Source organism: Porites lutea, chromosome 4 (genome assembly GCF_958299795.1).
Source record: "Porites lutea chromosome 4, jaPorLute2.1, whole genome shotgun sequence".
Lineage (NCBI taxonomy): Eukaryota > Metazoa > Cnidaria > Anthozoa > Scleractinia > Poritidae > Porites > Porites lutea.
Window position 1 is genome coordinate 13841183 of NC_133204.1, and position 24259 is coordinate 13865441.

At 37.3% G+C, this 24259-nt stretch overlaps 1 protein-coding gene across 2 annotated transcripts; it reads left to right on the plus strand.

The window, feature by feature from the left end:
- Window positions 1–3934: 3934 nt before the first annotated feature.
- LOC140936058 (coiled-coil domain-containing protein 186-like) lies at window positions 3935–24067 on the plus strand. 2 transcript variants are annotated; one of them, XM_073385639.1, is made up of 20 exons: window positions 3935–4653; window positions 6999–7245; window positions 10840–10974; window positions 11289–11366; window positions 13011–13130; window positions 13822–13926; window positions 14695–14793; window positions 15071–15157; window positions 15523–15665; window positions 16100–16280; window positions 17080–17154; window positions 17245–17329; window positions 17411–17490; window positions 17919–17950; window positions 18159–18323; window positions 19037–19079; window positions 19374–19585; window positions 20298–20367; window positions 22328–22477; window positions 22925–24067. In XM_073385639.1, the coding sequence occupies exons 1-20, from the start codon at window positions 4181–4183 to the stop codon at window positions 23003–23005; spliced, it is 2661 nt and encodes an 886-aa protein (XP_073241740.1). In that variant the 5' UTR covers window positions 3935–4180; the 3' UTR covers window positions 23006–24067. The 2 variants fall into 2 exon arrangements, with proteins under 2 accessions (XP_073241740.1, XP_073241741.1); XM_073385640.1 differs by having other exon boundaries at window positions 18159–18315; window positions 19041–19079.
- The last annotated feature ends 192 nt before the right edge of the window (window positions 24068–24259 follow it).

Below are 24259 nucleotides of genomic sequence, written 5' to 3' on the forward strand. Positions count from 1 at the left end.
TGTTTTTTTTTTGTAAGAAGCAATCCAGCTTTCGTTAATATTTTCACCCTTGTCTCTGATACAGTTTAGACCACAAACTTGTTCAAAAGGTACGTGTCATTCTCTTCATGTTCGTGTCATGCTCTTCAGACTTCATGGTTGTTTTGATATTTTAACTCACAGAAACCAACTCTGCTATTTCACAGTAGAGTTTTCATCAGATCAAGCCCTTTTTTCAGTCTTAATAGGGCTAGTGCATTTCTGCAAAAGTAACCGCTCCCTTCAAGTAATATTTCATAATACAATTCAAAACTCCATGCGAGAACCTATGAGACTTACTAATATGTTTTTTCTAACAGTTTACTTTGACTGCGAGAACTACAGTGAAACCTGTATTAAGCGGACACCGTATTACCGAAGTCCCAAAATTTATTTCCTTTATTTACTTTAAATGAAACCTTTATTAAGCGGACACCTCTATTAAGCGGACGCGGACACCTAATTATAAAAGTACCTGAAATAGTCATTTCTATTGTTACCAACCTGTATTAAACGGACACTTGTAATCAAATTCCACCACCCAATATGTCATACACCGGAAATGCAGTAGATTACCTCGAACTGTCACCCACAACTTTTTCGATTTTTACATTAAAAAACGTGACTTGACGAACTTACTTGATTAGTTTCACAGTACAGTATTGCTTTCTATTTCGTTTTGTTTGTATAGAGCTTGTTTCACTTATCTGATTCCTTCAAATTTGAGTTGCAATCTATGTTTATGGTACTATCATGATCAATTGGTCCACTATGATAAAGAAATTAATGCAAACGTATATCGTCAAAGTCTCTGGGAGTAGTCTTAACATTTGCACTGCTCATTTGAATGGTATTTTGCATCTCATATGACGTTATCTATCGAAATTAAACCTGTATTAGGCGGACACCCTGTATTAAGCGGACACTAAAGCATTCCCTAAAGGTGTCCGCTTAATACAGGTTTCACTGTACTTAGGTAATAAAAGGACTTCAATAAAAATGTGTGTACTAGACACTGATGGACATTACTGAAGCAAGTGCATAAGCTTATCTGAATAGGATTCAGCCAGTGCATTATCAAACAAACACAGTGGGGTTATTTGAAGACTATGGATGCTGGACGTGAGTATCTCTTTCTATTAATCAGGCCCGGCCAGGGGGGGTAGTGGGATACCAATATACCTAATATTTTGCCCCCAAGATACCAATATACCTCAAAATCGTAAAATGTGTGATACTAAATACCTAAAATTATTTTGAAACAGAATACTAAATACCTGAAAATGAACAGAGTTTAAAAGTGTTGACCGGCCTGCACACTCCTGCAGTTCGCAAATAGATTGGTCTTAAAACCTTTACATTTTAGCTCTTACTTGAGTGTCTTTTAGGGATTTTCCTTTGCGATATGAAATGAGGGGAGGCTGCTTAAAGATGTTTCTCAGGTATGGTTGGTTCTGTATAAGGTGCCATTTCTAGATGAGTATGTTCTTGAGGTTGGGCAACGCAGGGTGGTATTGCGTTACAAAGGGCATGAAAGGGTAGTATTTTCCTACGTGCATTTTTGTGTCTCTGTTCTAGTGATTTCTTTCTGTTTGCGAAAAAGACCTCTGAGAGATGTTTTTCTACAGTTTTAGCTGGGTAATCTCTATTCTTTATGCGTGTTGAAAAAAATTCCTCATGTTCTCTTCAAAAGTGATTTCAGAGGAATTTGTTCTTAGAAGCCTTAAGCTAGTCTCCATTGATGAAGCCTTTTGTGACGCCTGGTGGGTGACACGAATAGAAATTTGTGTGTTGGAATTTCCCTGTAGGCTTGAAGTGTGTTCGCACCTCAAGGATAGAATCCTTGTTGAATCTGACACCATTGTACACTTTCGTGTCCAAAAATGTAGTTTCTGTTTCTGATATTTCAGCCGTGAATTTGATTGTAGGATGGAAGTTGTTTGCCTTTGGAAGGAATTCTTCTATTTCGTTTCTGCTTGTGTCCCATACTGATATGATGTCATCGATAAACCTTTCCAAAAGATGGGCTTAATGCTTCGAAATGCTGCTCTGTCTGAGTATTTCTTTTTCTTTTTTGGCCCTGAAGATGTTAGCAAAGGCTACGGTCATTTTCGTGCCCATGGCTGTTCCGTGGGTTTGAAGATAATCTTTCTAGATCTCGTTAAATTGGAACGAATTTTCTAGTACTATCAGACTGGGCATTTCGCTTAAAAACCTGGTAGGCACTGGAGGGTTTCCTTGGTGAAATTCTTCTTATGCATAGCATAGTTTAGTAAAACCCTCTCGTTGTGGTATGTTTGTGTATAGGCTTGTGACGTCCATTGAAACAAGTATGGCACTTTTAGGCAGTTTAATCCTCTCGATGAAGTAAATAAAGTCTGTCGTATCTTTAAGATACGAAGCTTGGAGTTGTGCTATTGGCTGAATAAGGTGGTCAACAAATGCTGAGATCTGCTCTGTAGGTCCGGAACACCCTGAGATGATAGGTCTTCCGACAGGTGTCGGTTTGTGGATTTTAGTAAGTGTGTGAAACACTGGGATTCGCGGATGATCAGGCGTAAGGGAGAACCATTTAGCCGTCGTTTTATCAATGTGGCCTTCTGAGAGCAGTATTTTAATAAGTTGTTGAGCTTTTTTGGTTGTAGTTTCAACCATTGGTTTGTCTAGAGGTCGGTAGTTATTTAAATCATTAAGCAGAACCTGACCTTCGTTTAGTTTGTCTTGTCTGCTCATCAATACGGTAGTGTTACCTTTATCAGATTTCTTAAGAATAATGCTTTTGTTGCGCGATAACTCTTTGAGAGCTTGGCGCTCTCCCGTAGATATATTATTTTTTGGCTTGTCAAGTTCTATAATTGCGAGCTCTAATTTTACCTCCCCTAGGAATAAGGTCTCCGATTTACAGATGGCTGGACTGGTGGTTCCCAGTCCGACTTAACGTGAGAAGGATGTGGTTCGTTTTGCGATTGGGGAGGTGGTTGGGGTGGGGGACTGGGATAGGAAGCCAAACAGTAACAATTTCGAGCATCCGCACAATTTTTAGTGAGCATTAGAGCGATAATAAAACTGAGAAATGAATTATACGTGTGATGTCTGTACCATATACCGAATACCTAAAATTCAGGAAAAACTGAATACTTTATACCCGAATTTTGACCAAAAAATACCATATACCTGAATTAAAATGGCCCGGGATACCGTACTGACCCAAAACCCCTGGCCGGGCCTCATCAATTTTCCCTGCCTAGTGTTTTCAAGCTAAATTTCTCTTCAGCGCAAGAAAGAGATTAATTTCATTATACTACTACATGAGAAATTACTGCAATTTGATTGGCTTAGAGCAGTGGTATTTCAGCTTAATTTGAAATACCTACATGTGAAAATTACAAACTTTTTGTGGGTAGTAGTATAAACAAATAATAGCATGATTTGTACGTGATATTTGGCATAAATACCACTCGTGATATTTCAAAATTGTCTCAAATTTCACTCGCCTAACGGCTCGTGAAATTACGAATAACAATTTTGAAATATCACTCGTCGTATTTATACCAAATATCACTACAAATCATGCTATTACCTATACAAATACATACGCACTGGAGCTCAGGCTGCATAAGAGCAGACAGTAATTCTGTGGTCACGTGTTGACTGATGACGTAGCAGAGCAGTCGCCATTTTGGATTTTTTACCGGAGCAAAACATTGATGAAAGTCTGCTTCTCCTTCTCCGTTTGACCTAAATTTCTTTTCAAACCAAGTACTAGGCTGTCCCATTTCCCTGCCTAGTGTTTTCAAGCTAAATTTCTCTTCAGCGCAAGAAAGAGATTAATTTCAAAATACATAGCAGCATATATTGCCGCCGGGAGAACTTGGGACACGCTTTAGCTTCAATTTCTTATGCTCCTGTTCATTGATTTTAAACGTGTCTATTATAGGGTGACAGTTTAAAAGAAGAGCACGTTTAAACAAGACATCTTGTGTATACGGTTGAAGTGAGCGTATAAATGAGAACTCTATGGGTGAAGATGGCATGGCGCTGTGGAATAAACAACATGGCGTGTGGTGATGGATCTTCAGATTTTACGAAATGATCTTATGTGGCTATTACAGCTTATGTCGTTTTTTGGCAACTTCTAGCCAGACATCAGGAGTTATCTCCAATGTCTTCCACAACAGAAGAAATAGATGGGAATGAGAATATCACCAGCGATCTAGAGGAAAAGGACCTAGGAACAAAATACAGGGAACATGAAGAAGTTGTTCTTGTCAATGGAGGTGAATGTACGGAACACGAGAATTTGAACGGCGGTGAACATCATGAATTGGTAGGAGATAGCTTGATTAATGGGAGCCCAAATCTGTCTTTGCCTTTGAATGGAATCAAACGGGAGACGGATCAGGAATTAAAGTTTATTGTAGCAGAATATGAGCAGACTAAAAGGGAACTTTCCAAGTTGCAATCGGAGTACAAATTGTCGCTTCAACGCGAAAGGAGTTTGTGTGAGAAAATACAGGATTATCATGGTAAAGAGGATTCGAGTGTGGCTGATCTAAACCGAATAAACGGAGACTTAAGCTCAAATTTGGACAGAGTTCTTGACGAGTTAAAGTGTGCTAAAGAAGAACTGAAAAGGTAGACGACTATGTAGATTTCGTACATGCATACTTTCATTTTTCCATGTATCGGGTGTTGGTACTATATTGTCATTATTTTACATAGTTTATATCATGTTGAACCTGAGATATTTTGTATTCAAATATGTTTACCCCGAATGATGTTTCGTAATATTTTCATTTTATACATGTTATATCATATGGGGCCAAGGCTGCTGTGGTTATAAGGACCTGATATTTCCTTTTTGCTAAGTCATGAGATCAGAAGATCACAGCATTTTATGCCTTTGACAACATCAAAATTCTATACATCTCTCTCCTGTTTTGTTTTCATCAGCAGTGATTTTATGGAAATATGTCTCTGTAATAGTTTTCCTTCAGAGAATCCATTAATATTGTTGGTCTCTGTTCAGTTTAGCATAATATTTTTTTTATTGTGTTTTTGTTTCAAAGAAACCTCAATAATTTATTATTGTGATCAAAGATTGTCCAATATACATGTACTGTCACTTAACTTAAGTATGCATGATATTGCAGGCTCCCTTCCCTGCCTGTGAGTCATTCACCATAACTCCCATTGAGCTCCTCTCAGAAGGTGCCTATATTGCAGACTTTTGTGCTGATCAGTTGTAATTCAATTCTTCAACATCCAGCCTGGGACAACCCCCTGGGGGTTTGCACTTTCTAAAACAGGTCCGTTCAAATGCCTAGCCCACTAGGTCAAGATAGTGGTCAAATGCCCTACCAGAAAGCCAAGTTTGTTTTTCAAATGCTTCTCCCAAGGAAAAAAAATGAATTTAAAAATATACCTCGCATATAATTTTTTCTGGTGGATGGCTTTTTTAGTGAATGTTCCAGATATCTGAAATTGGTTCACATCTCCCTGTAACACTGTATCTTAAAAAATGCGATGTTTGATATTCTTTGTGAGGTAGTGGTAACATGTTTCTTGACCGTGACCGCACCACACTGAGTGTTTTCTCAGACCTCGAGTTGGTACAAGTACAGGCGCATCAACTATGATAGTCAAATTATTCACCCTAGCAATGTTAATATTGTAATCCAAAAATTAAAGGAGCCATCACTTTTTGGAACTTTTCGGAAAAACCAAACAAAAAGTTTGACTGTTTCTCAGGTGAACTACTGACTCTACATGGTACAAAGGGTCAATCAAAGGATTTGCTCATCACTTCTGATTCAAGTTTCCACCTCACCAAGGCAAAAGTCACCTTACGTGTCAAATTCCCTACTCCCCTGGTGTAATCAATGGTCAGATGCCCTGGGTTTTGCTCTGGAGGGTGGATGTTGAAGTTTTGAATTGATCAGCACATTAGCTTTGAATGTTAACAACCTTCATTGCCTGAGGATCTAGTGTGATCATATTGTGGCCTATGTTATGAACATACTAAAAAGTCAATGTGGGTTACTTTTCAATGAAACAAGCATCTGTAAAACTTATCAAAAGTAAAACTTTTGCTTACCGGGTAAATGAAAAAAAAAACAGTTTTCTGTGAGAAATTGGTCAAACTTTTCTTTATTACTTTCAGTCCAGGGAAACATTCAACAGTTTTGAAAATATTGTGGAAACACCTTATACATTAAATCATAATGTAAATAAAGAACCAGATTGAATCCATGCAGTCCCTCTTTCTTCTATCTGTGGCTTTCAATCCATCATTTCCATCCATTCTTTAAGTCAGTCAGTTGATCAGTCAGTCAGTTAACCGTACATTTGTTGTCTATTATCAAAAAACAGTTAAAATTAAATAATAATAATTATAATTGTTATGTTAATGATGATGATGATGATGATGATGATAATAATAATTATAATAATAATGAAAACTTTATTTGTGTTTTTGAATGTACAATTGTAAATCACGCTACGTATAGGCAATTTACAAATGCGGCTTGAGATTGGATTATTAAAAAGAAAAAAAACAAAAACAAAAAAAAAACAAATCAAAAACAAAACAAAACAAAAGCCAGTTCCTATTTCTACAACAAAATAATAATAGTAATGATAAAATCTTTTCTTATGGTGGAGCCATGTTTAATATGGAACCGCCTACTTTCGCAACTACAGTTTGAGGACTTACAAGCAAAATTAGCTGGCCAAAGTATTGAATTATTTTCATACATGGCATCTTAAAAAAGCAGCTTTCTTTTGTTTGAAATTTTGTTGTTGTTAGTGTATTACTATAAATTAGGCTTGTCTAGTCAATAGTTAGTTCAGTTTTGTGTTTAATTGTTCAAATGGCTGAATGAATTGCACCACAAGTCATTTTAATAAAGTTGCCTACCTATCTTACTACAATAGTTATTAAAGAAAGGCTAACTTTTGATTTCTTTCATTTTTCTCAGGCTTAAAGAGTCAAACAATGAACTTGAAAAAGAGCGAAACAGCTTAACAGCAGAGGCTGCAAAATTGCAACTGGATGGAAGTGAGGAAATTGAAAAACTTAGAGAAACAAATAAAGAGTTGGAAGATAAACTTTGTGATCAATCAAAGGAACTGGATGAAACAAAAGAAAAACTGCAAGCACATGATCAGGCCGCAAAGAGAGCCATTGCAGCTTTGCAAAAAGAAATGGCACTGAGAGTTGATCAGGTTAGGAAGGATATTGTATTAGCACTTTATATAACAGAGAGCTTTAGATTTGGGGATGAGTACGAGTATGAGATTTTCTCAATACTAAGTAGTGCAAGCAGATGAGCCAGCGTCATTTTGGCGGGAAAACGTGATAGTAGTTGTCATTCTACACGGGTCTTAGTGAGAATGTCATAGTGGCAGGAACAAGTTATCAAATGTAAGAAGTTTTATCATTTTGCTATCGGGAGAGGGCTTAACCCTCTTTCAGTATAAATAACCTTACTAACTTTTCCTGTGAAAAAAAGGAAAATGAGGCTTTCCGAGGTGTCCTTTTTTAGAACACGTGCAAAATCTGTAAGTCAAATCTCATACTCGTACTCTTTCTTGTCCTCAAATCTAAAGCTCTCTAATAAACATGTAGATAAAGTCAAACCTCTGTTATTGGATGCCTCCCAAAAGTAGATCTTTAGTCAATGTCCCAGTCACATAAAAACACAGGATGTTTTAACCAAGGCAGACACCTCTCTTGATTCTTATTTACATGTTACAACTTTCTTGTGTGCAATGTGCTTGAGATAAGTTTATAGCAGGTTTTGTATCCTGTAAATAAAATGTCTCACTTGCAACTTTAGTTGGTTTGATTTACATGGCACAATTATTCATGTGGTAAGATTTTCACAAGCCTGTTGTATATGACAGAGTTGTACTGTGTAAGTCTGCCTTTAAGCCAAACCATAAATTGTACAGCAGGAGAACAAGAACTGGATTTGTTGTGTACTTATTAAATGTACAAGAAATGGGTGAAAGGAGGTAGAGAATGAGTGTAAGAGATGCCTGATAAAAAGGCTTCAATTGACATCTTGTTCCACACAGATTTAGCTCAATTCAGCTTCAAAAACTAGCAATGGATGAGATAATCTTCAACTGCTAGATGCTAGAATTATATTGGCAGTTAAACAAGTGCATATACGTGTATGGTGAACACAAAGTTAATGCTTGTAAAATGGGCATGAATTTCAACTTTTGTACATATTCATATACTTGTTTGGTCATATTTACTAAGCCACAATGAGGGACAAAAGTGTTGGCACACTTCCGTAAAATGGCCCCTTTTTGCATAGTAGATATACTTATCCCATTCCCCTGTCTACCCCAACCCCTTCCCCCCCAAAATCAATGTTGAATTTTGGACCCTCAAGTCTTTTTTTTACTTCAGACAACATTGATTCGGGGGGTGAGGGGATTTACGGCGTTTAAAAAGAATGAAATAATAGATGAATTAAATGTTTGCTAAAAGCACCCGTTTTAAACAAGTGTGTCAACTACTTTTGTCCCTGATTGTCTGAAATATGTATCTGTGTTTTCCGGCTAGATTTTTGACGCTGCTGAATTTTTGTGCGATGACGTTACTCTATGGACCAAATTGTTTTTTTTAGAAACAACAATTTGTAAAGTTTCGTCCTGATTTGTAGTAAACGTAGAGTAAAATGTACGAAGCGTATGTCATCACTTAATCTTGTACTTCCGCGCGTTCCTGATACCCTGTGGGGTCGAGAGGAAATCATTTGTGTTATGATCAATGCCGTTGCAGCGGATGTAATGTTTTCACAAGTATTATCAATAGTGGAAAAAGGATGGAAACACTAAGGTGCAATGGAAATTGTTCTGGTAAATGATTAACTTAAGCGAATGAAGTACTGCAGAGTAACTGAGGGGACATGCATTATTTTTGACATTGACTTGTGCCATTAGTGAAAGGACGTGAACAATATACAGGTTATGAACCTCATAAATGATGGGCCAGCCGTTTGTGCTATGTCCTATATATAGATGTGTGTTTTTTTTGGAGACCTTTTCAAACCTAAGTGATCCAAACCTTTAGCGTAGGTAGGCGTCGAACAGGTTAGACCAGGTTTTGGAATGTACTTTTGTAATGATTTTAGATGACCGCCTGCCATTTATTCAGTGGCATAATTTTTTTATTGATGTTGGATGGACAACTATTTCATTTCCCAGCTCGTAAATCACAGAATACCAAAGAAATTGTTTTCAAGATAGACACACCAGTTTGCGTCATCGCCAAAACAGCAATTACTTTTGCCCAGAAGTTCACTTGATGACAAGGAAAGCGGGATAACATGTGATCAATGACGGCCTTGCGCTGGAAAATTTTCCTTTTTTATGCGCTAATTCCTCACGAAAGGCAAAAGAAGATTCCGCTATGTAGAAAGTACTTCGCAATACGTATTCTTGGCAAGAAAAATTCCAGCGATGTGGTGCAAATAAGGAGTTTCAACGGTTAACCACGAGAATACATATGGACATTAAGAGGTCATAACAGACTCATTTTACTTTTCGTTTTCCGAAACGTGGTTAACCGTTGTAACACGAAGGAAGCAGTGTTTTCCTCAGTTTGAGCTGTCGTTTTCTTTGAGAGTCAAATACCAGTTCACGTTTCAAAGCTCTCTTTTCATTTTCTCTGCCGACAATAGACAAAAACACAGGGTTTCGCTTGAGAAATACAGTCCAAATACACAGACATATGCGCTCATGTCACGCTATTTGCGTTGCGTTATCATGTCACTCATGGTGTCACGAGGTGGGATTGAAAGTAATTGTTTTCGTGGACACTTGCAATGTTTGCTACGCTGTCCTTAGTTTTTTATTGAATTGGCCATGAATTTACCTTCACTTTTCCGTAGTTTCGATATTGAACGCAGTGACGGCCGCTCCGCACTAACGCTCCATATTTCCGTGGCCAGCCAGTGACTATCCCCACTACGTGTCAATCCTTACCCTACCCGTGATTGTTTGCGCCTTAACCATCGGATAAAGTGAAGAACGAGAAATATTCACTTTATTAAAAACATTTTCAGTACGCGTACCCTTGAAATTCATCAAAAGTTGTACATGTGCGCGAGTTTCAGCGTTAGTTTTTAGCTTGTAACCATATCGACGTTAATTCTGGATATCGCAGCCCTTTTATTACGTCATCACGTAACTCCAATTGGCCCTATAATTCGGTCGTGAATAAGTCAATGTCACCCCCACCACCAATAACATAATTATGTCTTTGATTTCTTTAATTTCAGTTAAAATCAGTGTCATGCACGGCTCAACTTGTGTGCAGTAGCACAATTTTGCATTCAGACAATGAGGGACAAAAGTGTTGGCACACTTCCGTAAAATGGCCCCTTTTTGCATAGTAGATATACTTATCCCATTCCCCTGTCTACCCCAACCCCTTCCCCCCCAAAATCAATGTTGAATTTTGGACCCTCAAGTCTTTTTTTTACTTCAGACAACATTGATTCGGGGGGTGAGGGGATTTACGGCGTTTAAAAAGAATGAAATAATAGATGAATTAAATGTTTGCTAAAAGCACCCGTTTTAAACAAGTGTGTCAACTACTTTTGTCCCTGATTGCAGTCTACCACAAGCAGTTAAGACATGAAACTACCAAAATGTGTACTTGTTACCACAAAGACATACTTGCTCATGTAAATGGTTTTCAACACAACAGCAGATCGATAATATTATTAATAGGGCCTGTCACCCCTTCCCAGTACCCACCTTTCCAATATATTTTCATTGTGTGCTGTTTATATCAAGGTGACAAAGATGTATGAAGATGTTTTGAAGGAAAAGGAAAACCTTGGAGTCAAACTGGCTCAGGGAGAGGAAGAGAAGAAGAAACTTGTTAGAGAAAATGAGTTGTTAGGGAGAAAAGTCTCTGAAAATGCAAAGGTAAAACATTTTGTTTCTTATCAGTCTGAATGCTGGCAGGTATTCCAAACTTTGTTAACCTAACTTTTCATCTAAAATCAACTTTGGTTATGACACTGCACACAGGAAATAACAAAACATACCAGATATAGTTATTTTAATTACATGTAGTTAGATTATCCTATTCCACATCAGTTTTATACTCTTTCAAGGGTAAGGTGTTGGTAGAAAGTTTAAATTTGCTCTTTATATCTATAGCTAATACAAAGCTCATTGACACCACAAAGTCCAGTAAGGCTTTTTTGAGGCTGACTTCATTGTTAATCCCTATCTAGGAAATAGAGAAGTTTCGGCAAAAGCTGAAGACTGTTCAGACAGATCACAGTAAGCTACAGACAGCATATGATGAAAGGGTAAGGCACTAGTTGTCCTAAATCCTCTTTTAAGACCACCCTCTTTATTAAGCCCCACTTTTTCAGGGAGCAAAGTTAAAGGGACTGGTTCATAGCTAAGTGTATGCTTATTACTTAAATTACTTCTTTCCAATTTTTTTTTAAATTCTATTGGTTAATTATCCCACTCACATGTATCTCAGCGATCTCAGAGTATATTTCAACGTAGAATTGTATTTCAGAGTAACCTGAAGTAGGATGGAGGAGTACTCAAATTGCAGAAAATAAGTGGATTATGCGAACACTACCAGCATTGAATTTTTTGTTCACCCGAAGGTTTAATTCCATGGTTGATTAATTTACAGCTATTTGCAAATATTTAAGTTGATCAAGTGTAAGTCACTGCTGGGGGAGTGTGCAGATTGGTTCCTTGACAACATTATGACATGATCATATTGCTTTTATAGGTGATACAGCATGTCCCGGCAGAAAAACAGCATTTTGACAAATGAGCATGTGCTGAACCGTGAACCTGTCCCTTTAATAAGTCCCCCTCTCTCTTACATGTAAGCCCCCCTTCGCTACCCTTTATTATCATTCACATTGAAAGTAATGGATGATAGACTGTATTAGTTAATCACGACTATAACGCTTCATGTGGACTGATCTTGTGTGACTTATTCACATGCTGGAAGTTCGCGTTTGTTTTTGAGCTTTGACTACGTGACCTCCAACTTCATATACTTCAGCTTTTCCACTTTGCATTCTAGTTTTTTATGTAAAATTGATGGCATCATCTTTGTTTAATCAAATACAGTTGACCCCCGATAACTCAAACCTTCTAAGGAAATCAAAAAAATTTTTGAGTTTTTTGGAGTTTGAAGCAAATAACCAGAAATAAGGAAATAAGCAAGTGGATGGGGAGCGAATTCAAATATCATGCACACTTGACTTTAAGGGGCAGCAAGTGATATTCATAGATATTTTGAAAAAGGCATTAAGCAATAAAGCTTGATTAATATACAGGGATGGACACTGAACTTGAACTAGGGTGACAAACTAAAGACAAAGAATGGACATGGTTGTGTTGAAATGAATTCAGTGTTTCGGACTTCAGTACACTGTTTTTTTTTGGCTTGTCATGTGCTTACAACATGATTCGAGTTATAAAGGGTACAATTATGTAGAAATGATCTAAAGGGAAACAAAAATGTCTTCCAGTTGCAGGAGGTTCGAGTTACTGAGGGTAAAATTACAGTACCTGTATGAAGGAAATCCAGGGGAAATTAACTTTGGTTTGGATTAGCAAGGATTTGAGTTATCGGGAGTCAACTGTAAGCCCCCGTCAAAAATGCTTGAAATAAATAGGTTACCAAACTTGTTCACAAACTGTCAAAGTCAGATCACATTTATGTCAGTAACAGTTGATTTGTTTTTTTTTTATGTTGTATGTTTTTTAAATTGTATTAATTTTGTAACTTATTGTGTTAGCAAACTGCAGTTTTAGAGAATTTTCTTCTCTGAAGAAGAGAAAAGTCCTTTGTCAGCTTTAGTTTATGAACTAGCTCAAGTGAACCAAACAATGTGGGGATAGCATCTTTTTACTATAGTCACTTTTGAAACAGTTCTTTCATACATTGCACTTGTTCACATAATTTTAAACAGGGAAAGGAACTTACAACTGCTTTGCGGGAGTCAGACAAGATATCTGAGGAAGTGAATTCACAAGCTGTTAAGGTCAAGTGGGCACAAAACAAACTGAAAGCAGAGTTAGAAGCACACAAGGTATATACATTAGTTTTAACAGAAATTCCTTGTTTTTAATGTAACACTGCATTGTTGGGATTTGGCAGATCCATTTAGGCCTTTTCCTGTTCATGTAAATGCTCGAAGTTGAAATTAGCAGCTAATATCAATAAAAAATTTTAAGAGCACGAAGGGGGTTGGTAGCAGGTTGGTGATAAGGTTTCATGATCTCACTACATTGTGTAACTGTAATTATTTATTTTAATAAAATATTCAAATACATAAACGATGTGTTTGAAAAGGCAGACCATGAGGTTCTAATCACCCTACCAAGCTCCCCTAACTAAAGTTATAAACTACAAAAAAAATAGTATCTATAGATACGAACTGATGTAATGAAAATGACATTTACAATGTAAAATAATGTATAATAATATTGAAATATGAAGTGTGATGTATTAATGTTCCTTTTTTCTTGAAATCATGGAATGTTTTTCCACTTTTTAAATTGACTTTTTGTTTTAATCTACATGTATTGATATTAATATCATTTTCAGATAGGTGCTTTGGTAAATTGTTCCAAACTTTGCTTATTCTGTTCTTACAGATAGGGGATACTTTAGGGAGTTAACTCAAGTTGATTTTGTTCAGATCTTTTACAGAACGTTTTGAACTTTATTTTCTTTTAATTTATAATTAATTTATTCATTTATTTTTTGATGTCAATCAGGAAACCAAAGCCAAGCTTGTGCAGATTACACAGAAACTGAAAGAGGCCAAGGAAGAAGGCATTCAAATCAGAGCTGATTGCCAGGCCATGATTAAACAGTATCAGGTAAAGTTGTTTATTTTTGACCGTTATGTTTCTACTGGTTATACAATGTACCTTTTGACTTGATGATTCTGTCCCTTCAGCATGTAATGGATTTTTTTGACTGATGTAAATATCATCCCCTTGTTTAAAATTATTTTGCGGGCAGTTGCTGTGAAAAGTCACCTTTTCCCATCCTCTCCTCAGTGTTGTACTGTTGGTGGGGTACTGTGGGTAACAAGAATACAACATTGGATACATGTACTGTAAAACTCCGAAAATAAGCCCCTCCAAATATAAGCTCCCCAAACTCGTAACGCAAAAAAACCCTCCATTAAATTGCCCCTCCAAATATAAGCCCCCCAGGGGCTAGTACTTGGAAATTGCCCTCAAATACAAAGTAAAACAAAGCAAAAATGGTAAATTTCCTTCCATTTATAAGGCTAGCCCAATTTATTTTGAAACGCAAATTTCCCTTTGTAGATAAGCCCCTCCAAAATTAAGCCCCTCAAAAAGGGCCTTTGAAAAATATAAAAAATTAAATTCAGGTTAAATTTTTTAATCTAGCATGTAGGTTGATTCTCAACCCCAAGCCCTAATTACTCATGGATTATGAGACAAAGGAAATTGAGAATCAACCTAGGTTAAGAAATTGTAACCTGAATTTAACCTGAATATAATTTTGACCTGTAACAGATAAATTAATGTGTGTGTGTTTGTTTGGTAGGGAACTGGCCTAAGAATATAGGAAACAACATTTTCTCCTAAAAAAGTTATTTTTTCTTTTGAAAGGAATCAGAAGAAATGAGATCCAATTCACTAGACAGTAAACTAAAAGCTAAGGAAGTGGAACTCAAAAGACATGAACAGGAAATTGCAGATCAAGATGAGGTATTTTTCTTTCTATTAATCGGTATCAAGATGACACACTGTTGATTGTTAAGCTTGGTCTAATTATTGAGTGGTAGATCTCTTGAGAGCAACATCAAGAGGGAAAAGATGTGATTCAATTCTAACCGTTTCTTATAGCAGTTAACACCTTTTAAGCGCTCTTTAGTTGCAACACTTTTTTGCAGATGTATGTGTATTATTTGCACATATATGTCCGTAGCATGGTATGGCTGGGAAATACAAGGTAGTTATGTTCTGTAAATCATTTTCTTCCAAGGTTCACAAGATGAAAGTTCTTGAGCTAGAGCAGTATAAAGAACAGTGCAAGAAAAGTCAAGATGAAGCGAAAATTCTAAAGGCCAAGGTATGAACATAAACATACATCAGAGTGAATAACATGTGTTGGGTCAATTTCATTTTCCTTTGTTTCTACATATTGTAATAGCCCGTATTATTATTTGCTTATTTGATTTCAAAATTTCTCATAATTTTTTACTATGTGAATATGTTGATTTTAAGTTTGATTTCAATAGATCTTTCTGACATTCCTGTAAACAAAGGCACGAACTTGAGGCTTTGCTGGACAAAATACAATGATCTCTATGATTAATTGCCTACCCAAGCCTAGACCTCATTTCTTTTTGTTCCCTTCTTTTTAGAAGGAGTTGAACTATGCAATGCATATGATTTTGTTTTTAACTGGGTATATATTACATCAAACACTGGTAGATTAGTTCACTGGAAGAGAAGATCACACAGTATGCCTTGAAGGTAGCAGAACACGAGAAAAATGCATTAATGAACATGAAGGAACAGCAAAATCTTAAGAAAGAGCTTGAGGAGTGTCAAGTTTTCAAAACAAAGTATGAAAGGTAGGCAAATAGAAGTAAACCAACCGCCTTGATTTTCCTTGTTCAAGCTCCAAGTAGCCAATGTATGACTGATTTTCTTTCTTTTCTTTTTATTTTGCCACCCTCTTATAGAAAGTGGTTGAGACCCTTTGTCACCACCCCATTCCTTTGAAAATATTCTCTTACTTCAGTGCACCTCAGAGGAAAAAAATCTTCAGTGTACAAAGGATTCTTTCCCTCTCAAAAAAGTTGTTATTGAAATTCATACATCTTTGATAACAGGGGAGAGGGGGTGTGAGTCATGTGAAGTCTCATTAAAGTAACTTTATGTATGTTTAGTTACAGTTTCTCTAGGCATCTTGTAACTGTTTGTAGCTCTGTTGCCTGTTATCAAAGCACCCGAAGTAGTGAGGAGCAGATCAAAATTTAAAAAAATTTTCACTTCATTTTGACAGTGAAGCAGAAGTGGTGAGGCATTTACAAACTGTAGAGAGTGAACAGAAAAAGGCCATATCTGACCTTGAGGCCGATATATTAGCTTGCCACAATAAAGAGGCAGAGTTACTGGCATTCTCTGAGAAAATGACAGCTAAGAATGCGCAGCTTCAGTCTGAAGCCAGTGGCACCCTATCCAAGGTATTAAAACTGGCAGTTTAACTGATAAAATTTAATGCTCTTCACATTGTTGCTTTAAACGTTTTGATCCTTTTGATATTATAGTAACACAGAGTAACATTTTAAAACCTAGGAGGCACTGTGGCTGAGTGGTTAGAGCACTGGAATTGCTATTCGGAAGCGCCAAATTCAATTCCCACCCTAACCCTTAGCTGGATTTGTTCTTGGTAATCTTCAGTTTAGCTCCTCAGTCATGCTTGTAAATAATCAACTGGTTTGCCTCTCGGCAGGGATTCTTAACCTTGTTATATTTATGTTGCAGTTAATTTTTATTTCTCCATTGTTTCAAATTCATTAGCATACACTGCTATACCCAGAACAATGGAAAAATAAAGATAAACTGAGATAAAAAATTAACTACAACATTTATGTTTAAATGACGTGTTTCTTTCTTTAATATTTGTGGGCCACAATATAAACTACTGGGTCGCCATTAATTGTGTTACCCCTATAACGTTAATTCTTTTTTACCTAGTGCTAATTCAGCTGTAGTGTTGTGAGTGTGCACTGTATGACTCTATTCCGATATTCTCCAGTCATAACTTGCTTAGCCTTAGGCTTAATCTACTTGGCTATCAGCGTAACAACTAGGGGTCCTCCAATATGAAATTTAATACCTCTGTTTTTCATAGAGATAGATTTAGTTTGCAAACTGAAATTTGTTGTAGTGCTACGTTAGCGAAAAGCTGTTATCCTATAATATCCTATGTATATTTTTTCTAATCTGTGCATGTTGATTTCTTCAAACACATTTAAATAGCTTGATGCAGTTCTCCTTGAGAAGTCAAAAGTCGAGGAACAGCTTGAGCTGGTAGAAACAAAACAAAAGAAACTGGTAAGTCTATTATTATATAGTTGCCTTAAACCAGAGTGAAGATGATCTCGAGCTTGAGATGTGATTGATTGTGATTATTTTCGTTTTTAGGAGGATGAGGTTAAAGAGAAGACCTTACAGTTTGAAAATGAAATTAAGTCCTTGAACGTTTCTCTAGAAGAGAAGACAAAAGTTGGTAAGATTGAAGAATAAATATTCATGTATACGTTCATGGTTTTCTTGTGCTAACTAATCTTTTGCTTTGTTTCCTTCAAAGTTTTTGAACTGACTGCATCCCTAGAGGAGTCACAGGATGAGTTTCAAGTGTTAAAGAGGAAAAACGCAGCACACATAAAGGTAAGTTTATAAATGATCTTTTAGCTTATATAATTATTTCAATCCTGACGGAAAAGGGCAAGTTTAGCAAAGACAGCGCAACTTCCAATGAAAATGTAAAAGTGAGCGGGAAGTACTGAACGTGAAACCAGATGCTCAATTTGCCTCTCTGCCATTGGTCAATTTGGTTTTCAGATGTGCGCGCGCTGCCGTCGTCACAGTCTTCACGTTGTCTTTGGAAAATTTGCCAAATCACTATTCGGAGTCTTTTTCCTTGTTCCTTGTATTTTTTCTTTTACTGTTTGTTGAAAGCACCCATGACTAGTGATATAATTTGTTGCATGACAAGACTCATTGCACTTTTTGATATAACGTTCTAACTGTGACCTCAACTCAGCCCAGATGCAATTTTCCTAAGTAGTTGTTTTCTTTTTGCTTTTTATATTCAGGACTTAACCAGACAGTTGCAGCAAACTAGAAAGTAAGTTACAGGTTTATGGCAAATTTGATGAGAAAAAAAGTTTAATTTTAACCTAATTGACTATGTTATTGCATTTATCTACATGTACGCTGCCCATATACATTCAATTATAATTTCCTCAATATAAGTTTACTTCATGACAGTGCTTGTGTAGATTTTTGAGGCTATGAAGATAATTCTCACGATCATTTGTTATTTTGTTTTTAAGGCAAGTGGAAAAACTTGAAACAAATGATTCTAAGGAGAAACTAAGTGAAGAGTCCAAATCGTCATCCACTAACTCCCTGGATAAAATAACCAGTTCCTGTACCACTCCAACATCAGTTACATCACCTGTGTCAGTCACATCATCAACAGACGGTGGGGTGCGTACTCAGATAGTTAATTTTTATTTATTAAAAACTGAATCATGGTATATGAGACATTATTCCATGCTCTCTAAATATGATAACTGTGCTCGTCTGCTCAAAATTAAAAACAAGCTGAAAATCGGTTGTTTTTACGAATAAAGTCGGGAAGAATTCTCGATATTTTGTGGGCGCTTTAATAAAACAATAATTCCACTCGCGCTTGTTGGATATGAGATGATTATAGCCAACTCATATCTAACGCGCACTCGTGGAATAATTGTTAAATATTTATCGATCAATGAGCTAATCACCATTTTGTGCAGGTTCAAACTACGTAGAATAATATATATGGGACCAAGATTTACTTTTAATACTCTCATTGGTGACGTTCCATCATGTCACGCACACGTACGTTAGTGTCGCTATAAACTAAACCAACACTAGAAATAAAATGTTTGGCCAAATACCACGGACAATTGAATAATCCAGTTAAAATGGACACATTCAGCCAACGCCAAGTAATAAAATAACTTGGCAATATCTGTGTCTGGACAGGTCTACTTTTGAAATTTTGCTCTTGATCAAGTTTGACCCTACTTTTCTGTTTCTTCTAGTGGAATGATATTTTTGTATCCATTCGTAAGGGGTAGTAATACAAAATCAAAGAAATTATGAAAATACTGTGGAAACTCACTTGGAAACTGCTCTAAACTTTGTACGTATTACCTTTGTCTTTTCAGTGGGTTGTTGTAAACAGCTGTCAGTCATCAAGTGATCGGGTAAGCCAGGCAGATTACTTAAGCCCTGAATCTTGAATAGGAAAGAAAGCGGAAGGAAAACCGGCCGTTTCGATACAAGTTTATTCAGTCGAGGTGTAAACAGATTCACGCCCTTGTCTTAAGGAGCGAAGAATATTTACACAAAATGTTTTTCTTGTTCACGCAAAAACTATATTTGAAGTGAACGAAATTTTTGTGCATTTTCACTGCTTGAGTTCGTATTGAAGCGACTTGTATCGAAACGACCGGTTCCGGAAGGACGCTCTTGATAACGCAATGTCGTTTGCTTCACAGGCATCATACGACGCCTCCAGTGGTGACAATGTACAGATTTTGCCACACAGCCAAAAAGAGCACAGAGTGAGCACAGAACTGGAACCCAACAAAGCTGTACTTGTTGAACGCATCTGCAGACTACAGAAAATACACGCCAAGAAGAACGAGAAGCTGGAATTCATGGAGGGTCATGTATCGGCTCTAGTGGAGGAAATACAGAAGAAAAGCAGGTATGAAAGCACACTACATCAGTTTTCTGAGGCCCAATTCTACCCTTGGTGCAATATCTATTTTGCTTTCTTTTTGATATGCTTATCACAAGCAAATCTGTGATTTCAGTGGCTGGTTGTTTTGTAAAGAACAACTCCCCACAACAACTATGCCACAACCGACAATCGACCAACGGTGGGTCAACAATCTCAGTATTGAACCTGCTCACTAACAACTTTCACCATCTGTCGGCCGAAGGTTGGCTAATAGTTCGTAAATTGTGAAAGGTTTGAACTCAGGAGTCATTTCAAAAGTAGGTTGAGTTTGAGTTTGTTGGAGTTTGTAAATTGTTGGTTGACTGAGAGTGTCTGTGATCTCTTGGTAAGTTTTTTTTGTCATAAACTTGATACAACTCGCGTATTTCCTACCCCATCCATTTTAAGCTCATATCCATCCTCGATCTCCTAGCGTATTTGTACATTAATATAATAACTCCTCGTTGAATTTGGTGTATTGCTGTGATGGGTACATGTATTGTAACCTCGCCATCCTCGCCCCAACCCCCTTATTTCAAATATGTTGCTCGAACCAAGCTGTTTTCTTTTTAAATTCGCTTATCTTTATACAAGAAACCTCCATTTCCCTTAGTTGGCCTACAGTAGACAGACAGTCGGTTGTGAGGAGTGGTTATTCACAATTACCCAAATATTTATTACCGTATATCATTTTCAGAATTATCAGTTACTATGTGTTGCGAGAGCAGGCTGGAACACTGGCCCCACCTAAATCAGACATACATAAGGTACGTTATAACTGTAACCCCATAACACTGAAGCAACTTTCGATTGTACTAGAGGAAGGTGTAGTCTCCCAAGCAGCTGTTTTTGCCTCGTCACGCAACGCAACGAGGAGCATTGCGTGACGAGACAAAAACGACTGCATGAGAGACTAGAGGGAGGTGGAGATTGTGGTTGAAACTTACATAAGAAAGAAATGATTTCTCCATTGCACAACTTCCTTCTTTTCTTCCCTTCCTCCCTCCGTCCTTCCGTACCTCTGTACCTCTTTCGTTTATTTTCCTGAACAATGCACAATGCTCTGGCATGAAAAACAGTTACTGAATGTATTTGATATGTAGAATTGTTTATCCCTTTTTAAAAATTAACAAGCTGTAAAAGAGTTTTGAACTGAACGGTTCACTTTCACTTCTAGCCCCCGAACACGGCCCTCTCTCCTCGCTCTTCGTCGCTAGTTATTTGACTTTAATTTTTGAAGCTATTGAGAAATCTAATTCAGGAAGAAGGTTGTATTTAACCCGTTGAATTGCAAATTTAATTTCCTCATCTGGCTTATAATACTGATATTTGTGTGATCTATGGTTGTTTGCAACCTAACGATACGATTGCTTGTCTTTAGTAGTTATAATTTTAGGTGGTACCATGATACATTAACGCTTGCCTAAACTGATAAAAGTTTCTTTCATATTTCAACGGCCATTTTGAAAGACCAAGGCAATGTAACTCATATAAAGTCGGGATTTTTGCCTCTGTTTTGACGCTTAACAGCCTTGCCCTATTTTTGTCAGTAAGGGTGGATTTTCACTGCTCTGTAATGGTTACGAGCGTAAAGAAAATAGATGCAATAGGTGCGGTTACACTAGCCATCAAATGGCTTTTGCCCGGCACGGGGAAGCAACTTTTTGAGTTTGACCGATTTTCCCAAGGCGAAATTGCCTTTCAGAATGGCCGTTGTAACATTGCTTTCAACATAAAAGTTTTAAAAATTGCACTCTCTAAACTTGCACTTTCTCTTTCCGTGTCTCTTCCATAAAAGGCTGGCCCCGAGCGTGGAACCCGTTTTAGCGCCTCCTCCCCATTCCTCGCGCGGAATAATTCACAGGTGCCTTTGTTGACCTTACCTTCACTTTAAGCCTAAATACATCTAAGTTAGAATAAAAGGTTTTAACGGTACTTCTTCCTTTCCCTTGACTTAAGCTAGTATGTTGCTTGCGCACTGTGTTAACGGAAAACTATTGCATTCTAATGCCTCTCGCCGGACACAAAAGGAATTCGCAGGCTACAAAGTGACGCGTTGCAGTTGAATGTCGCGGAACCGATTTGCAGCGCTCCTCGCTGTCCCATAACAACTGTGATAGGAACGAAATTAGGTCGCGTTAACGAATCATTGATCGATAACTCACTCAGACAATTTTATTTTATCATAAATGACTGTTTAATCAATTTACAAGGACCTTGTAGTTTTGAATATGATGATGATGAAGTTTATTATAGTGTCTAGGCAGTGTCTAGGTTTTCTAGCTGGCCTAGTAAGGCCTACTAACAGGAGACACTAATTAAGATACCATGAATATAACGACTTAGTGGACTAATATGAGAAAAGTATTCACAAAGAATGAAATTTAAAACACTACCAACCTAACTACGTAAGATAAGGAGAACAATTTGCAGAGAATAAAAATTAATTACAAAAATATGCTTCCTAAAAAATAATATTAATTGAAAAAAAATTGATTAAAAGTTCTGTGACATCTCATACAATAATAATGCTAAGTAATTAAAAGTAATTAAAAGGTCCCTACTGTCTCGAAAATGTCCGTTAGCTAAAACACAAAAAGCAAATTTTTACAGCCCTTCGTAATTATATGTTGGAGATCTACCTTTCGGATTTTCTATTCAGGAGAATGAATACCAGTGCGATTTTAGCTTAGATTCCTTTTGAGTTAACTGCGCATTATTTTGCAGGCCCAGGTGGCCCGTCATGGGGGAATCATGGCGTCTGTTTACTCATCCAAGGCCTCGGACCCTGACATGACCTTAGAGTTGTCCCTTGAGATTAACCGGAAGTTACAGGCTGTACTCGAGGATACCATTCTGAAGAACATTACCCTCAAGGTAACAACAGTACAGGTTACCCCCAACTGTGTTTACTGTTGTAATGAAAAAAGATGTTTTAGAACTATTCTGGAAGAACAATAGGCTGTTCCAGGTATTCAAATTGTGGGTAGAGTGGAGGGGAAAGAGAGGTGACTTCGCGCCGCACCCCACTAGAGAGCTTTAGATTCTAAGACGAGGACGACTACAAGAACGAGATTTTCTCAATACTAAGGAGTGCGCGCGCCTTGTCTCCTTTATCCCTCTTTATTAGTTTGAAAAGTCGTGACTGGAAATAATCGTCACTGCTATTCGAAAAGAGTAAGGGACTTAGAGCCCCGTGGTGTGGTGTATCTTCCATGGTTCTTTTGGGATAACTGCTTGCTATAGGACTACTGTAATTGGCACATGGTGTTTCCACCATGCCCGGCGAAGCTAATATGTGCATTAATTACATTTTTCCTACAGGAGAACCTTGACACATTGGGAGACGAGATAACACGACTCAACGAACAACTTCAAACGTTACGGAGAGCTAGAAGATCATGAGTCGTACGGTGCAGCTGACTTTCCGCTTTATTATCTCTTTGGTTTGATTAGCGTCTGTGGAAAGGATGGCATCGTTATTCAGTCCAATTCCTCTTTCAGATTCTTTCAGCATCTTTATCAAAAAGCTTAGCATAGGAAATATGGTTCTATATTCAGTGGCAGAACACTTTGGCACACTAAAAATGCGATAATTCACTCAGTTGCCGAAGTTTTAAACGTGACGTGCAAATAGACGTCATGGTTCAACAAGAACAGTTGAGGTTAATTTTTAAGGAGCAATGCAATGACGTAGAGCTCGTTAGCAGAAAGTTACTTCAAAGCAGCGAAGTCAAGAAGAAATCGTGAACATGTTCATATTTACTCAGGGAGAAAGAAATGTTTATCGCATTTAATGTGATAATTTGACCGTTGGTAACGTTAATTGCCTTTCTTTAGTTCACCTAAAAAGCAAAAAATAAATAGGATATTACTGAACGACAATGTAAGCCTTCTTTTCAAAGTTCATTACGTGATATGCTTTAACCAATCATAAGATGACACTTTTTTAGCACGTGTTCCCACCTTCAAATCGTAAGCTTAGTGTTTTCAGGGAGAGAGGTTTGCATGTCCTCAGACTGACTTGCCGGCCAACACGTTATTATTTCTTCCTTTTGTTGGAAAAAAACCACCATTTAAACTTTCTTCAAAAAATTTCACGCTTACGTTAATCTAGCTAAGTGAGATTCGATCACCTTATAGGTTTGTAGTACAGTACAGATCGTTTCGGGGCAAATCAGAGTTTGTCGTTGCTAAGAAACACATTTGACCAATGAGACCATCAACCTCGTTCCCAGGGTTCTCTCCTACCCGTCCCTACGGAGCGTGCGCGCGGGAGAGAATCTGCGAACGTGGTGGTGAGACTATATTTTAACAGGTCGTTAAGAAAGATGGACAGTAAGTTTATTACAAAATATATAAATGGAGGGAAATTGTAATCAAGAAATTGAGAAATTAATTTAATTTAGTATTTCAGCCTATGTATTGTACAGAATGTATATAAAAAGTTGTTTCGTTTTGAATGGCCGCCAAGTGTATTTTGTTCTCTAGTATTGCATGTTTTACCTCAGAGAAGCTTGTCTATTTAAAGTCGGTGTGAATCTTGGCCCCCTCTCAAACGAGAGGAATTGGTGACCTTGAAAGCAAAGGGTATCAGTTTGCATTTTTTGTCAGTATCCTCGCAAAGTTGGGAAGGAAAAGGAATCTCTCCTAGCATCC

Excerpts from the sequence above, each read along its gene's own strand:
- LOC140936058 (XM_073385639.1), top strand. The coding sequence starts at position 4,181 with ATGTCTTCCACAACAGAAGAAATAGATGGGAATGAGAATATCACCAGC. Across the intron at positions 7,246-10,839 it reads TGGCACTGAGAGTTGATCAG|GTGACAAAGATGTATGAAGA; the intron begins GTTAGGAAGGAT and ends GTTTATATCAAG. Across the intron at positions 10,975-11,288 it reads AAGTCTCTGAAAATGCAAAG|GAAATAGAGAAGTTTCGGCA; the intron begins GTAAAACATTTT and ends ATCCCTATCTAG.